This window comes from Azolla caroliniana, unplaced genomic scaffold (genome assembly GCF_043228905.1).
Source record: "Azolla caroliniana isolate FFs.n. ecotype wild unplaced genomic scaffold, voAzoCaro1.0.p SCAF_15, whole genome shotgun sequence".
NCBI lineage: Eukaryota > Viridiplantae > Streptophyta > Polypodiopsida > Salviniales > Salviniaceae > Azolla > Azolla caroliniana.
The window spans coordinates 4,879,225-4,897,622 of NW_028230450.1; the positions used below are offsets into that span (position 1 = coordinate 4,879,225).

The following is an 18,398-nucleotide window of genomic DNA, read 5'->3' on the forward strand; positions in this document are numbered from 1 at the left end:
GTCCTAGTTCACAAGTGGCTACATCAAGCCAACTAGCTAGTTGCGGGTCCACGTGGAGGATTCCACATCACCGATACATCGAGCTCACTAACAATAAGTGTATGTACCCAGAGTGTCGAAACGCCGGCTCGGCGGAGGGTGCTGACTAATAGTTTTCCAGGGTCCAAAACATGTTGGGCCACTTTTAGTTAACTACTAATAAATTTCTAGGGTCGAGAACATGTTCGGACACTTTCAGTTAACGACTGATGGGTTTTCCAGGGGATGAAAACATATTGGGGGCACTTCTAGTTAACATTAGTGTGAATGGAGTAGGGAGTCCAAAGGCCATTCGTTCAATAATAATTACAAATAAGCCTGGCCAGCCAAGAAGGCGTGGATAAGACATTGACCACTGGAATACATTTAATGCGCTGACATTTTCATGGGTTCGTTAGGTTGCCACGTGGGCGTCCACCTCACTCGGGTGTGCCACGTGGACGGCACGTCACTTGGAGGCGCCACGTGGACACGACGACTCTGATAATGATAACAGTGCGCCTCCATAGCCAGAGCTCGCACTCTTCTTCTTCTTCTTCTTCTTCTTCTTCATCTTCTTCTTCTTCTTCTTCTGCTTCTGCTTCTTCTTCTTCTCCTTCTTCTTCTTCATCATTGAATGAGTAAAGCTTGATCCTTTGCTGCAACTGCTGCCATGGATATCTCAGGCTTCATCACTTCTCTGGCCACTTCTTTTCTCACCTTCCTTGCCCTTCTCGCCATTCAAGCCCTGCTCTCGCGCAGCCCTCGAAATGCTCAGGTCTACTACCCTCGCAAGAAAGCCAAGAAGATGGCTCCTCCTTACAACCCTGGCATCTTCTCATGGCTACGCGAAGCTTGGTCTGTTACTGAGGAAGACATCATCAAGCAGGCCGGCCTGGATGCTGCCATTTACATGAAATTCCTTGCCTCTGGTACCTAATTTAAATCCAAAATTCCATCATGTCGATTTCTTGGATTCCCTGAAGTCTTTCAATCGTCTTAATTAATCGCGTGCAATCAATCTTAATGGCCTTCCAATCCGGGCCTGCTTATGTGATTCCTGTGTTTAGAGTAGTATTCGCAGTCTGTGTGGCTTAATTCCAGCCAGAGCAATTCAAATTCATCCTGCCTTGGCTTGACTTCCTGTTCTCTGATTCTCATCATTGCTTTGCAGCCTTCTCAATTTGCGTGTGCACGGCACTCTACTGCGTTCCCGTGTTGATTCCTGTTTCCATAACAGACAAGAATTTCGAGCTTCAGGAACAGAAGAATTCGACGGTTGGGTCCACTGATTTCGACAAGGCTGCCATGGGGAATGTGCAGGTAATGTTATATATACGTAACATGGATTGTAAAGACAGAAAATGGATTGAAACTGTTGGTTCTTGACTGCTACAGGATAGGAGTTTACGTCTGTGGGCCTATGTAATTGGAGCTTACTGGCTCACCATAGCCACTCTGCATAGGCTCTGGAAAACCTACAAGCATGTTGTGGCCTTACGAATCAACGACAAAACTGGCACTCAGACAGCAAAACCAGAGGAATATGCTATTCTGGTGAGGGATATCCCTGCCCCTACCAATGGCACCATAGCTGAAGAGGTGGACAAGTACTTCAGAGCTCTGCATCCCGGAACATATCAGGCCTCCATCGTTGTCACATACAGATCCAAGGTATGTATTATCTATTAGGAAATCATAATCTCCTCCTGTTCTTCCTTTCTGAGAAGAAACCATTAGGTTTTTTCTCTGTATTAGTGTTTAGTAAAATTTAACATGGCTTTTCCAAAAAGCACAGTTTTTGTTAGGGTTTTCTCTGTATTAGTGTTTAGTAAGATTTAACATGGATTTTCAAAAAAACACAGTTTGTTAGGGTTTAGGGTTGTTGTGTGGGTAAGCGTTTTACATAGAAAGCATTAGCCACTATCTTTGGGCGATGCTCCATGGAAAAAGAATGGCTTGTGTGTACCATTTCAGGCTTATATGTTCTGGAAAAAGGCACAGAGAGCTAGGAAGAAAGTTGCTCATCTAGAGGCAACCAGTCAGGGGAAGAAGACTACACCTAAACACAGGACTGGATTTCTAGGCCTTTTTGGGCCTCAAGTAGACTCCATTGACTACTACAGAGCACAAGAGGAGAAGAATGAAGAAGCTCTTGAGGAGGAACGAAGATCTAACGCAAGTTCCACGACTCAGAAAGGCGCTGCGATCGTCATCTTTAATAACAGAGCGGCTGCCACTTGTGCATCTCAGGTACAAACATATTCATACTCAAGAATTAAAACTCAATTCTTTGTGTATCTCAATGTATGTTCTAAAAAATCAAACTGGTCTTTTAAAAATAAAAAACCAGTAGTCTGATTTAATGTTCTAATGTTAGTTACCTGGTCTTTTAACTATTGCAGGTTAGCCATAGCCTTTATGCGAACCAATGGATTACGTCTGCGGCCCCTGAGCCGAGAGAAGTGATCTGGACAAACCTGGCCATCCCATTTGTACAAAGGCTCATTCGACAGGCAGCGGTCTATTCCACGGTCTCGATCACAATCTTCTTCTACATGATCCCCATAGCTTTCGTGTCCGCCATTATCTCCCTCGATAACTTGAAGCTGAAGCTACCATTCCTGGCTCCTCTGGTGGATATCCCATCAGTCAATGCGGTACTCCAAGCATTTCTACCTCAGATTGTTCTCATCGTCTTCATTTACGTCCTTCCGTTCGTGCTCTCGAGGATCTCAGAAATGGAGGGGATTCTTTCGAAAAGCGATCGGGATAGGGCAGCTGCCGGCAAATTCTTCTACTTTAATGTTCTTAATGTCTTCTTGGGTGTGACTTTAGCAGGAAGTCTGTTCAGCTCCATGAAAAGTATCCTGGATCGTCCGAAAACCATAGTCGCATTGCTAAGTGAATCCCTCCCTGGGCAAGCCAATTTCTTCATCTCATTTGTGGCCCTCAAGTAAGTCTCTAATCTCTAATGTCTGTGTCTGTTGTTTCTTTCTTTTCCATTGTTGTGATGCAGGAATCCAAGGTCCCATCTCTGTGCTTTATTGGGATCAAGATTTTTGCCCCGGCCCTGCTCCTCTGTTCCAGAGGGTTCATCACCAACATTAATTGTGTCAAAATCTGTATCGTTTTATATTGCACCATCATCCAGCTCCGAAAAGAGCATGCAAAAATCTCTTGTTCTTTTCTCACACGACGCTTAGAAAAACATGGCCTCTCATCCAAATCATGACTCTACCATGTTTGATACCAATGATTCGTCTCCACGGACTAATGGACATTGGATTGATTCGTCTCTCCACGGATAAATGGGCGGATTGATTCATCTCTCCACGGACTAATGATCCGTCGCTCCACGGACTAATGCGTGATTGATTTGTCTCCATAGACCTAATCGTGACCCATTCGGCATCGGTTCGGCGTATGTTCTTCGGAGTTCCTCTCCATTGTGTTTACTAAGTTGTTCAAGGTTAGCCCCCACGATTTTAATTCCACAATTCCGTCCCTTTGACGAGGTGACTAGTTGTGGCGTAGAACACCTTTGAGTCGTCCCATAGTTATGGACTATAAAAAGCCTCAACAATCGTGGTGCTCATAAGCTTGTTGCTTGACTCTCATGATAAGATGGCCGCGTACCACTCCTAGAAGGTCCATCATTTGAGGAGGTGAGATGTGGCACATAAAACGTTTTGACTCGTGCGTGGGTATGGACAAGAAAAAATGAGAAACTTTTAAAATCCCAACAATCGTGGTTGAACGCTAGACTCCCATAATTAATAAGATCGCCTACCACTTACTTGTCGATTAAGCACTTCTACCTAGCATGTATGTCTAAGAAATTTTGCTTGTGAAGGAAGGACTCATCCTAGCATGTCAACAAGTTATAAGGTTCCTAATGGATCAATTCCAATTATGAAAATGTAATAAAAGAAGAAAAGGGTAAGCAATCAAAGTTGTGTTCCATCCATCTCAAGGAGGCGACCAAGATGTCTCTTATCGTGCTTGTGCCCAAGAAAAACATGAAGATTATAAGGGTATGTGTAGATTACAAAAAGCTAATGAGGTTACCATCTTGAATCCCTTCGCACTCCCATTCACAGATTTATTGATATCTGATGTAGTGAACCACGAAATGTATACTTTCAAGTTTCAATAGTGTTCATATCTAAGTGAAAATGGCGTTGAGAGACAAACTTTAATGTCATTGACTAAGGAGTCTTTGTAGCCATAATGATGATGTTTGGCCTAACCAAATACAAAATTAAAAAAGCAATCTCCATCCTTGAGTAGGGAGTCATGCTAGCCAAAACTCATGATGTTTGAGTTGAGGAAAAGAGAACATAAAAAACAACCTTTGTCACCAACTAGAGAGTCTTCATAGCCATATTAACGATGATGTTTGGGTAGTCCATAACTAAACATTATCTGTAATTGCTAATTGCACTACCCAAATGGGTACTACACTCCTAGGACCAATTTGCTAATTCCCGATCCTACATCCTTCCGATTGGTTTTGTGGAGTACCCAATTTGCTTGATTGTATCCAAGGTGCATGGCAATGTAGGGCTATTCAAGCTGTTATAGGTAGCAACCTAGAGCTATTCAAATTTGATTTCTCAGTCTCAAGAGCGAAAGCAAAATGGTTGGGTTGTGGGCATTCACTAAGCTCTAAACCCTAAACTGAACCCTAAATCACATTTTTTGGTATGGAAAACCATCATCGACTACATCCGAACTGAAACCAGCGTGTTCCTCAGACCGAAATCCCTGCAGAGGAGGGAAGGGGAGGAATGGCAATCTTGATTCCACTATATGTGTGTCTCCGGTATATGACAAGGGAAACATAAGAACAGAGATGTGGGCAAACACAAGAATTAACAAATTGAAAGGCTAATGCAGGGCGGTGGTTTATTGTGATGATTTCTAATGGGTTATTCATAATGTGCAGGTTCTTTGTGGGTTATGGCATGGCATTCTCGAGGCTAGTCCCATTCGTCAGATTTCATTTGAGGAAGAGGATTGGGTGGATTAGGACCAATGCCGAAATCAAGAAGGCCTTGCGCCCGAAGTCTTTCAAATACGGGACTAATATCCCCGCAGATATGCTCATTCTGACAATCACGTTTTGCTATGCAGTCATAGCACCACTGATTTTAGTATTTTCGATCATCTACTTCGCTCTGGGTTGGCTATTCATGCGGAATCAGGTAAGGCCAATGCGGGGGGGGGGGGCATCGGATAGAATTTAAATAAGAATGCCATGAATATATTAATCCTGGCTTGCATGCTAAATGCTGCATGTGCATCTAATTTGGGGATGTATACCATATGTATCTACTGGTTTGTTTACTTGTACTATACATCTAATTAGATGTTTAGATGAATCCATATGGATGCAGCAAGTATGTTTAGATTAAGTCAGAAGATTACATACTTGTAGTATACATCTAATTTGATGTTTAGATGAATGGATATGGATGCGGCAAGTATGTTTACATTAAGTCAGAGGATTACATACTCTCTGACAATGAGGAGGCTATAAGACATTCTAATTTGTCAGGAAATGATAATGCCCCTTTGGAGATAGGAAATATGAAGCATTGCTCAGTACTTAACCGGGCCTTCTTTGTGTCTAATATTATTGACTACTTCTCTGTAGGCATTGAATGTGATGATGCCGAAGTACGAGAGCGGAGGTAGGATGTGGCCTCACATCCATTCTCGGATAGTAGCTTCTCTCCTCTTATCCCAGATCACAATGCTGGGCTATTTCGGACTCAAGCAGTTCGTGTATGTGCCATTACTGACGCCGCCTATCGTGGCGACTCTCATTTTCGCATACATATGTCGAGAGTTCTTCTACCCGTCTTTCAAAGTGTCTCCTCTCTATGCTACTTGTGGAGAACCCATTGATCCTCCCTCTATTGAGTCAATAGTTAAAGCTTATACGCCTGCCTACCTCGCTCCCAAGCGTCGAAAACACGATCTTGAGGACATTATGAGTGACATGGAGGACATGGATGAAGGGCCATAGTAGTTTCTGGGAACCCACCAGTCATCATTAGAAGAATATTGAAGATTCTTACCATTCTCTCCTTTGTATTATATGTATATATATATCATATATGTAGCCTTCTTCTTATCTGGTTCATCTGATTCCCTTTCAATTCACCATTCTCTTGTTGCATCCTACACATGGTTTGCTTCTTACCCAATTCATCTCCAACCAATTGTCTACCCATTCGATTTGTTTTTGAGTGCCTGATTTTCTAGAGAGTTTTACTATGATTGCCAAAAACATTTATTGTAAACATTTATTGTGCATTGTTAATGAAGGTCGCATGGTATTGGTAACTCCCCTCTCCATGCTCATAAAACATTACAAATTGGTCAATGCTCATAAAGCATATCAAATTAATCCATGAAGTCTACGTCCAATAGATATGTAAAGAAGACAATGAATGGTATGATGTATGTGCAGTTAATATCAACATTCTCAAAGAAGTGGGGACAATGCATCATCACTTTGTGTTTGCACTAAATGCATTTTCTTCACACCTTGTTGCTTTTCACCATAGCTGCACTAATTAGAAGCTTCTGAATCCTCAGATCTCAGACCGCAATTTCGGAGAAATCAATTCAGGTAATATTTTGTCCACGTCATGGTAAATCTTTAGTCACCTTCTTCATGCCTTTAGGTCGACTTAGGCTTTTTTTCTTGAGTATATATTTAATCAAGCATTTCCACATAGTATGTTATGCTCCACATCGTCCATGATTGTGATTTCACTTACCACCATCTCATAGAGGAGCTATTGATTTTCCCCATTGTAACTTAATTAAATTTCGACATGGTTCTCATCATTATATATAAAAACAAGTTCGATTGATCGAAAAATTCCCACTATAATTTGGGCTGGTCAAGTATCACATCAAAGAAGAGAAGGGCCTAGCAATTACAATTTGGGTTGGTCCAGTATCATATCAACGAAGATAAGGGCCTAGCATCTATTGCTAGAATGAGTCGCAATGACAGCTCATTCGACATTTTGTAATCAATGACGCTAATTAATAAATAAAAAGATGGTATATGCATGTATCAACCTATTCGTAAATATTTAAAATTCTAAATATTTTATCCAAACACGAAAATTCTAGGACTGCAGAAAAAGGATGCTGCCATAATAAAGGAGTTTATGACCGAGTAGAAACCCTAGAAAAAAATGTGGATTTATCAAGACTTGTCTTACACCACTATATTAATATGCATGAAACATGGCACGTTACATTTATGTGGATCATGATCTTGTACTCTTGCAAGAGGTGAACTAAATGTGATGGGGAAGGAGTGAAGAAGATTCAGAAGAAAAAGAAAAAAGTGTGTTAATGTCTTGGCTTGTTGGCTTTTATATTTTATAACTTGTTGGCTTGTTTGAGAGAACTTAAAAAGATATGGTGTGAGGTAAGGAGGGAGTCCAAATTTATTCCTCTGGAGTAGTGGAAACGATGAAAAGCATTTTGAATGACTATGTCTCTTTAGGTGTAGCATGTATTCTTTATAGAACTCACAATGATTACTCAATATCTCTATCCGTTGACAATTATTCCACTAGCATTAAATGCTTATTTAAGTCAATAGTTTGACTTTCTAACTTGCTCCTCTTGATTCTTTCCCTTTTTCTTTAATACTCATTTTCTCATTACCAATTATTTTTTACTTGTGACCATGCCACAATCAATTTTATACCATTGGTTTCTTTTATATTTGAATCGACAACTTATGACTTTTGCAATTGCCATTGGAAATAGATAGTGTATTGTGTTGAGAATGTTATATGATGGAGAAATAGACGCACATTTATATTTATGAAGCAGGATCCATGGTCTTCATCACTCTTCTCAATATCTATCCATTATCGGTGATCACTAATTCTTTCTTTTCTCTCACTCTCTCTATCTTTGTAATTAAAGCTCTAATTTTGTATGGAAATAAGCATGAACCAAATTAGAACTCCATCACATGTTCCCTTCCTGTTCTTTTAACAAAGAAACCCACTCTCTTGAATGTTGAATCGACTATGATTGTTGGTTGAGTCCCAGCACAACAATATTAATACAAATATTTGTCCATGAATAATGAGGAAGACATCATTGATTTTTCAACAACTTAACTATTAGAATGAAACAGTCACTCGAAATCACTAAATTTGTTTGAATTGAAGTATTGAGGGGAAATTGTTTAGTTGCCCAAGGCTTCGCTCGTTCATTTAAAGCAAAATATTACATATGAATCCATAAGAGTACTTTTGAAAGACCATAATTTGTTTAACTTAATCTCCTAAACTAGGAAAGTAAAATACCCCAAGGAGATAATTTTAATTATTCACTACATGTGAATACAAATTTTAACAATGGCTAAACTAGTCAGAGCACAACATTAGTTTTTGTTTATTGCATTGTGATTGATTATTTGATGTGTAAATGCATCAAACAATGTTGGAAGATCGGGTTGAATAATGTCATCCTACGAACTATAATCAATGCATTGCAATAAGTCAATATTAGACATATTATCATGTCGAAAAAGATGATATTTTATTTGCTTTCTTATCCCTATATAAAGAACTCCCTTTTTCTTAGTCACTTTTAATGCTCTCATGCTTGCTGACTTGGTATTGCTCTCTCATGCTTGAGCTCTTGTGCTCTCTCTCATGCTTGGGATCTCTTGCTCTTGCTACTAAGCTATGTTGCTCTCATGCTCGAGCTATCACTTTTTCTCCTTAACAAACACACAGAGATATCAAGTGGAGAGAACAAAAATTATTTTGTAAGTAAAGAAGTTTTATATATTAACTAATCTTTGTCTTCTTTTAATTTATTTTTGTGCAAAGTTGCTTTAAACTATATGCATGATCTAATTAGAGAGTCATATAGCCTAATCTTCATGAGGTGATGATGACCTTGAGCTTTTGCCATTTTTATAGTCATCACCACCCTCAACCTCACCCACTTCATTCATTTCTTGATCCTAATGCTCTTGTATGTTAACTTGTTGTCTTGCCTCAAGTCTAGGTTTGATGGTATATTGTAGCCCATTGATACATAAAATACCCAACCATGAGGAAGTTAGTGAAATCTTTAATATGGTCTCCTAGCTCTATGATAAAAGGTTCAATCTACACAAACTCTCCATGAGTTGGATTGACATGATGTACGTTGTAAAAACACCACCCCATTCAATAACGAAGGCATTATTTTATCTTCCTTTCCTTGAACCCCTTTTTTGGTTATTATATACAATAAAAAGCACTATGGAGGCTAGATTTGTATGATTAGCGGTAATGGTGGGAACCCATTGTTTCTGGAGGAAATTGTTTGAGTACCTATTATAGGTTTTAGTTGGGGCAAGGATATTGGCATTGACATGCACTAAGAGAAAGACACATTGTAGAAGCTAGAAAAAAGGCATTGTGTCCCCATGAATGTGAAAGTGGACAAAGATCAAGTGACCTTGCAAGTTGTACAGTTGAGGTAAGGAATCAATTTTAACTCCTCCTTAAGGGTTCTTCTCATTCTTTAGGATTGAGCGCTCCTTTAAACCTTTTCTTCTCTCTCCCCCTCCCTCTCCTCGTGTATAGTATTAAGTGTTTTACCCTTATCTTAGCATTGATCCTTGCATGAACTTGAATTTCCTTTGATACATACAAGCATGGTTGATCGTAAGTGCATTTTTTTATAACTGTATATATGTTAATATAGTTGAGGATTAAGTTAACCATTATCTCATTTCAATTAAATACTAATTTTTCTTGAGTGTTAATGTCATCATAGTACACTTAGAACCTATTAAAAACTCCATTTAAAAGGAGATATAGGTACTCTAGCCAAGAATTAGCCATGCTCTAAATGTGGCATGGTATGTGGATTTGGAGGCATGCTAAGTCAATGCCTAACAAATGTATCAATTAGATGACCTATTTAAAGTTATTTCTTAGTCATGCAATTGTATGCTATTAAACAATCATTTTTAGAGAATAAGTTCATGAAGTCATTAGAAGGTTCTACTAATCAAGAGGAAAGAAAAGACATTGGTGGATAAATTTAAGAAAAAGGCTAGTAGACAAGGTGTATCATGACAAGATACTTACAAGAGCAAATGTAAAATATAGATGTATAGATGATGCACAAGAACTTATAGTTATGTTTTTATGGCTACGGAGATCAAGGTCTAACAAACAAAAAGTGCTTAAATATCCTAATCAAAATTGAACAAATGATCTTCAATCTTGGGCAAAGAGATATACAAAGATATCCTCAATGCTCGAATGCTATTGATGCAAGGTTGAAGTAGAAATGGAGTGGATATCCACAAGAAATCAACATAAGTTCAATCATGTTAACTTGTGTTATTGATGACAACCAAATGCATTCATTTTGGATGTCGAAGTCCATAAGCATGGAAAAAGATCCAACAAAACAAAAGAACATTTTGATGGAGGTTCATCGGTACTTGACATTAGAAGAAATATGCTTTCATAGGGGAATAATTTAGGAGATGGTTGATGCTAGGCTTACCTGAACAAAACAAAGAAGAAATTAAGGGCAAGTAGTAAGCTTCAATTGGATGATGCTAAAATACTTATCTATGTTTTGAGTTAACAAAGACCTCACATGTACAAAAACAAACAATGTATCTTTTGAAAGAGAAGATGTGCAAATTTGACTGTGTTTTTAAATATTTTGTAAATAAAAAGTATTTACTTATTATTTTCGGAGGTGAAAGGTTGTCAAAGGTATTTTTTGTTGGATTGACTTAGCATTTTTATAATTCGGATGTATGTTTATGGGATTTTTTAAATACATAAAGAATTTTGATTAATTTTTGTAATTCATTAAAAACCTAATCCTTTTGTTCATACAATGGGTTTTGTTGCTTCACAATGTTTAATGAATAAAATAATGGTCGAGAATCAAGATATAAAAACTTGAAGGATTTTCATATAATTTCTATGAATGTTTTATACTTGATTGAGGATATTTTAGCGTTTTGGTTAAAGAACTATGATTTTTTATGGAACAAATAGGAATATACCATTTGTTCTTGTTTATCTGAATAACCATTTGTAATGCATGTATGTCCTTTCTTGTTGACTCTTATTCAGCTTGCCTCTGTATTGAAATGACTGTGTGGATTAGTAGCATTAGTTAAATTCTTTCTCTATATATACCTTGGAAGGCTCTCTTATTTTGTTAGTTTCGATTTGTTTTTTTAGTACTTCTCTCTACATAATCTTGGCCTCTTTATCAATTCAATTTTGTGTGTGGGGTAGCACGATACCACTTTTCTATAGAGAATCAAATTTTCTTCTAATTTTTAGTATGTGTCTGGAGATCACAACACTTGAAGAGTCTTCACATTTTAAAAGTCGAATCTTTTTTATGTATTCTTTATGTTTCATAAGGATTTACATTTTAAATATTTGTTTTGGATACTAGAATTAAAATTTGAGTAATTGTCAAGTAGCACATGCCCCAAATCCACTAGTTCTGGTCATTCGGTTTTGTCAACACGACAAAGGATTTCAATATAGTTTGAGGATGCATGCAACTCTTATCACAAGTCATGAGTCATGACCTCTCTTAATGATTAAAAATATTAATTAAAATTTGTCAATTATTAAAAAGCAACCATTATGCCTAATTCCTTTTGTCAAACATGGAATTTTATTATCTTTACGATTTAGTCAGAAGAAGAAAACAAAGTTGATGTCAATCAATTGAAGTCCTTGACAAACTGAATTGGAAAATGAAAAATCTCCAACGTATTGTTTAAGGATGGATGTGACATACAATGACCCACACATGTAAATACCCATAGTGGTAAGGTCAAGAAACCTTCATAATTTATATATATCTATGGATGAACATTATGGATTCAACCTATGTTATGTAAAGTGTCAACCTAAGGAGACATTGGTATAGAAAACCACTTGCATTTACCATGCTAGACATTGACTTGCACCATGATTGACTTGAAGTTGAAAGAGGTGAGAAGGCAACTGGCACATATTGGTTGGGGAACTTTTATAGTTGGTTGGGGTATGAAAGATGAGGATAAGATGAACCAAGTGACCTCAAGGGCAAAATGATATGCATTTTAACGTTTTGTTTGCTTGTCCATTAGAGATGAGAAAGAAAGACATGGTCTAAGGTCACAAGGGGGAGCAACAGTTAGAAATTGCTCCTTGAGTTTGTGGTGACAATGAAACCCAATTTGAAGTGTATATGGTAGGTTTACATCAATGTTTGGTGTCCACTATGCTTAATATGGAATTTCACCATCAAACTTTAAACATTAAATGTTTTTGGAATGTTTGTTAAGGTCAATGGTTTTGGACTTTATGAATGCATTTCTTAGCTATCCATCATTGCATTTATTCATCATTTTATGTAAATTTTCCTTTTTCGTTGCGTCATATACACTTTTTTCTTACAAAACCATTCTTCGCCATGTGATAATTAGCCTCAATGAGTTGTATGTCGAGTGTTTATGAGTGTTGTTAGAAGAGGGACAATAAAGAGCGCAACTTGAAAGGTCATAAAAAAGTCATCGTTACTATTCAGCTTGACCTATTGATAAAAAAGTCATCTTTACTATTCAGCTTGACCAATTTATCAAAAAGTCATCTTTACTATTAAGTTTGACCTATTTATGGGGGGGGGGGCAATAGAAAAGTCATTGGAAACAAGTCGGACAACGATAAGGAGAATTGACGTTCCATTCGAATACCGCCAAATGACAAGTTGAGAGCAATTGAAATGTCACCTTCGTTGTGACATATACCCGCCCCCCCCACCCTCAAAGTCTTTGTCTTTGAAGAAGTCCTTGGGTTAATGTATAGGGCATAGGCGATTCACAAAGAAACCAGGCGTTGACTTTAGTACTCACATTTATTGCTGTGGGTGCCACGTGGACGGCCTGGATCGCCACGTGGATCCACGTGGTCAATTACATGCCACGTGGCACCTCCTGTCTGCACAGGCTTCCTCCTCTCTCATGACCCTTCATAGCCAATGGCCATGGCCACTCCATACCTCAAAAGCTCAGTACCCTTCTTCTCTCCTTCCTTCTCCATCCAACGTTTACGAACAAACTCCATAGCTTAGAAGCTCTGCTTTCCCCCTCTTTTCTCCATCACTTCTGTCCATAATCTCTCCATAATCTTCTTTCCATAATTTCCTGATTCCTGATTCCTGATTTATGATTTCTGTTTTCTGATGTTTAGTTGTTCCTGCTGCGTTTACCTGCCTTCAAGCACCTGTTTCCGCCATCGCCAATCTTAGCAGACTTAATCAATAACAACCTGCACAAACCTTTACTTCCTCTTCAGCCCTCCCTCCATGGCCGTTACATCTCAGGCCTGAACCTTCTCTTAAATTCCTTTCCAAGAGAAAAAGCTTGATCGTCATTGGACATGGAAACCTCAGGCTTTGTCACTTCTCTCACCACGTCTTTCCTAATCTTCGTGGTTCTTGTAATTGTCCATTCCATCTTCTCTCGGATCCGTATCAACGAAGTAATCTATTACCCTGCCAAGAGAATCAAGAATGTCCCCCCCTATTACAAGCCTGGCCTTCTCGGCTGGCTACGCGAAGCTTGGTTTGCTACTGAGGAGGACATTATCAAGAATGCAGGCCTGGATGCTGCCATATACATGACATTTCTTGGATCTGGTAACTAATCTATATGCAAAATTTCCTGTGTTCCACTCGTTTTAGCTGATTTGGTTCTTTTAATTAATCGCTGAACGAATTTCTCCCTCTGTTTAATCATTTCAGTTTGGAATGCGATTAGTTTTAGGATGATTAATTTGGGACTGCACCGAATAGGTTTCTGTGAATTGGCCTGTTAATCAGATGCAAAAAAGACCGGCCTGCCTGCATTTGTTTGATGAATATTCTGTGTTTTTGGTTGCAACCTAAATGGACTTCAAATATGAGCTCTAACTAGTGGATTCATCGTAATCTAGTGGACTCTAGGTTCGCATTAGTTCAATTAGTTTCATTCTTATTCCGTTTTGATTCAATTAAGTTCCTCTGATTCTCATTCAATTACTTTCCTTTGGTTCTGATTCAATTACTTTCCTCTGGACCTTCTCATTCAATTACTTTCCTCTAGTTCTAGTTCAATTACTTTCCTCTAGTTCTGGTTCAATTACTTTCCTCTGGTTCTGACTCAATTACTTTCCTCTGCTTTGAATTCCTTGCAGCCTTCTCCATTTGCCTGTACACAGCAATCTTCTGCGTGCCCATACTACTTCCTGTTTCCATAACAGACAAGAATTTCGAGATTCAGAGAGACAAGAATTCGACGGTTGGATCCAGTGATTTCGACAAGGTCGCCATGGGGAATGTCATGGTAATGTAATTATATTCATCTAATCACGTCTGTGGAATGGAATCGAACCAAAAGAGGGGGATCAATGGACTGAAACTGGTGGTTTTTCTCTTCTTCTTCACTGATTCTGCAGGATGGGAGCAAACGTCTGTGGGCCTATGTAATTGGAGCTTACTGGCTCACCATAGCCACGATGCATCGGCTCTGGAAAACCTACAAGCATGTGGTGCATCTGAGAAGCGTGGATCAATCTAACCCTCAGAAAGTAAAATACGAGCAATACGCAGTTCTGGTGAGGGACATCCCTGCTCCTGTGCCTGGCAGTGGCACCATCTATGACCAGGTGGACAAGTACTTCAAAGCTCTGCACCCTGAAACTTACAGAGCATGTGTCATCGTCACAAAGATATCCAATGTATGTACCTAAAGATCTCATAATCTCTGCAAATCTGCCCAAACCATTAGGGTTTTGCCTTATCTTTCTGAGTGTATGGTGTAGCTAATTGCGTGAATTCTTTCTGTATACTGACATGGTGACATGGTTCAGGCAGCTAAGCTATGGCGAGAGAGGGAGGAATTTAGGAGGAATCTGGCTCGTGCAGAGCTGGAATACGAGAAGAGGAAGATTGGGCCTAAGCTTAGGACTGGATTTCTCGGTCTCTTTGGTCCTGAAGAAAACTCCATCGATTTCTACAAGCGAGGGAAAGATGAGAAAGAAAGAGCTATCCAGACAGAACGAAAATCTGTCACGTTTTCTGTGTCGCAGAAAGGCGCGGCTATAGTCATCTTTAGTACCAGAGCAGCTGCCAACAGTGCATCCCAGGTAATCACCTCATGCAGAAATATTGAACTCCTCCAAGATTCGCAATGAGCGGTCTAATTCGGTTGATTACTAATCTTTAATCAACCCCTAGATTGTATGTTAATCTCCTCAAAGTCTGACGACAGAGATCATTTCTCTCTACTAAATCATCATCATCATCATCATCATCATTATGAAGATGATGATCATATTAAATGATCTTATGTTAAGTTAACTAGATAATCAGTCTTCCATTGTAATGACATCAAAACCATTGACAAATTTGCAGTCTATGCATAGCCTTTATGCCAATCAATGGACTACCTGTGCCGCTCCCGATCCGAAAGCGGTCATATGGGGAAACCTCGCGATACCCTTTGTACAAAGACTTGTCCGGCAAACTTTAGTCTATTTCGTGGTTACGCTCATGATCCTCTTCTACATGATCCCCATAGCCTTCATCTCGGCCCTTATCTCGCTCGACAACTTGAAGAAGAAGCTGCCATTCCTAAAGCCTCTGGTGGATATGCCATTAGTCAATACAGCACTCCAGGCTTATCTTCCTCAGCTGGTTCTCCTTATCTTCATTTTCTTGCTTCCATCTCTGCTCCTGAAGCTCTCAAGCTTCGAGGGGATTCCTTCAAAAGCCATTCGGGACAGGGCAGCTGCCGGGAAATTCTTCTACTTTAATGTTTTCAACATCTTTTTGGGTGTCACCATAGCCGGCAGCTTGTTCACTTCCCTTAAAGGCATCATCGATAATCCGCAATCCATCATTTCACTGCTAAGCGAATCTCTGCCCGGACAAGCCAGCTTCTTCATCTCATTTGTGGCCCTCAGGTAATATAACGCGCCATTTGCTACAACACGAGGCCTATATCTATGCATTTGTCTGTGCAATCCGCATCAAGAAATCCCTTAATTCTGCTTGTCATTTATATAAAGATATTGATCGGCACATTTATAACCTTAGTTTTGAGGACTTCTAGAATCAAACATGTTGCATTTTTTCTTTGTGGATTTTGATCAGCAATGTAATGGAGTACTCAAAAACAATGTGTATTAGGCATATATATGTTATCGGCTTGATTCTAATGATTCTAATCTTCATTCCTGATGCTTACTAATGCAGGTTCTTTGTGGGTTATGGCTTGGTATTCTCAAGGATAGTGTCTCTCATCAGATTCCGTATCAGAAAGAGGTTCCATTGCAAGACTGATGAAGACATCCAAGAAGCATGGGCTCCTAAGTGCTTCAAATATGCAATTCGTATCCCAGGGGATATGCTCATCTTGACAATCACCTTTTCATATGCAGTCATAGCACCGCTGATTTTGGTGTTTGCCATTGTCTACTTTGGATTAGGCTGGCTATTCATGCGGAATCTGGTAAGGCCATTGCGCACTCTGTCGACACAAGTAATTTCATAAAATTAATGTCACACAGATGTATGTTATATGTGCTAAATGCATACATCTGCAAATTTGGTGTTTATACCACATGTATCTGCGTGATTAATGCATGTATACATATTAAGACTTGTACTATAAAAACCTTGTTTGGTGTGTAGATTAATCTACATACTAATCACAGATGTATTATACAAGTATATATAGATTAATCTATGTTAAAAGAATGGTATACATTATGATATGCGGATACTTGGATTTGAGCCAAATTCAGTATCCACATATAGAGATTATATGAGACAATTCAGTACCCATATATAGAGCATTCCAAAGTTAAGCCTCCCATATATGAGTTATTTCAAAGAATGATTGGGGATAGGATTATTTCTTCCTTACCTGTTCATGATTGAGCCCCACCATCTGGGTCCTTACATTGTCAAAGATTGCTATATGTACTTCTTTTGGAGCAAAGATATTATACCAAGGATTTATTAATATATGAAAAGCATGTTAAAATAGGTCCTCCTTTGTGATTTTGTAGGCGCTCAACGTGATTTTGCCGAAGTATGAGAGCGGAGGGAGGATGTGGCCTCACATTCATTCCCGGATAGTGGGTTCTCTCTTCTTATCCCAACTCACAATGCTTGGCTATTTTGGAGTGAAGAAGTTCGTGTATGTACCACTATTGTTGCCACCTTTGGTCGCAACTATCGTGTTCGCATACATATGTCGGAAGTTCTTCTACCCATCTTTCGATGTGACTCCTCTTTATGCTACTTGTGAGGAACCACAGAATCGTCCTAGTGTTGAGGAAATCATACGCGCGTATACGCCTTCCTATCTGTCCGACCATATTACACGTGATGACGAGGAGATCGGCAGGCGTTTACAAGATATGATACAAGATGAAGATTAGTTTCAGGAAACTCATTGCTCCATTAGAGAATATTGAAAATTTTCACCATGCTCTGGTTGATGTATTATACATGAAGCTTGCTGGGTTGCTTGCTTCTTATTCAATCTCTCTCTTTCTTGTAATGATTCCCTTTCATTTCACCATTCTCTTGTTGTGGTGTATGGTTGCTTATTCAATTTCATCTCCTTGGAACTCATTTAACTCCAGCCTCTGTAATATCCATTCAATTGGTTTTTTGAGCCACTGGCTCTCTAGAAGGTGGCATGGTATTTGTATAAGAATTTAAAGAGGAAACATGAATAACAACCATCATAGACTTTTATTTGACGGTGACTCCGACTCTTGTAATTTCAATTACATTAGATTGTGATTATTAGTAGTAAACTCAATTCTACCAATTTGCTGGATTTCTCTAATTTCGATTTTATCTAGTATAGTAGGTTCAATGATTTTGTTCGAATGCGAGTTTTATAACAAAAAATCAGTTGATAATATAGTGGTGCTTGAGGTATAATGAAGTGGCTGTGGAAAATAAGGGAATATGGAATGGAAAGAGAAGGAGAGAGGAAGAGAGAGAAAGAGAAGAAGAAAACTTAATTGAATGATAGTTTCTGTCTCTCTCTTACAACCAACCGACCACAAAGAGAGCAAATGTGGTGGTTATAGGTGCACCCTATTTTTGGGGTGCACCTTTTCATATCATAAGGTTACGTTTTTATTATTTAGTTTCCTATTTATTTATTCTACACTAATTAGTTTATTACAACAGCCCCCCATAAACTAATTAGTTGTGAATCATTGTAATCCTAAATTTTCAGAACAAGCTTCAAATTTGTCCGGAGGTAGAGCCTT

The 18,398-nt window shown here is 38.8% G+C and overlaps 2 protein-coding genes across 2 annotated transcripts; both read left to right on the top strand.

The window, feature by feature from the left end:
* Positions 1 to 566: 566 nt before the first annotated feature.
* On the top strand, positions 567 to 6,461 carry LOC147854439 (CSC1-like protein ERD4). The gene is made up of 7 exons (XM_087331055.1): positions 567 to 950; positions 1,193 to 1,341; positions 1,417 to 1,692; positions 1,996 to 2,271; positions 2,424 to 2,974; positions 4,970 to 5,228; positions 5,681 to 6,461. The coding sequence occupies exons 1-7, from the start codon at positions 692 to 694 to the stop codon at positions 6,053 to 6,055; spliced, it is 2,145 nt and encodes a 714-aa protein (XP_087187181.1). The 5' UTR covers positions 567 to 691; the 3' UTR covers positions 6,056 to 6,461.
* A 7,002-nt stretch (positions 6,462 to 13,463) lies between these two features.
* On the top strand, positions 13,464 to 17,686 carry LOC147854440 (CSC1-like protein ERD4). Its single transcript, XM_087331054.1, has 7 exons — positions 13,464 to 13,755; positions 14,292 to 14,440; positions 14,553 to 14,834; positions 14,967 to 15,242; positions 15,511 to 16,061; positions 16,354 to 16,609; positions 17,172 to 17,686. The coding sequence occupies exons 1-7, from the start codon at positions 13,497 to 13,499 to the stop codon at positions 17,544 to 17,546; spliced, it is 2,148 nt and encodes a 715-aa protein (XP_087187180.1). The 5' UTR covers positions 13,464 to 13,496; the 3' UTR covers positions 17,547 to 17,686.
* Positions 17,687 to 18,398: the final 712 nt, after the last annotated feature.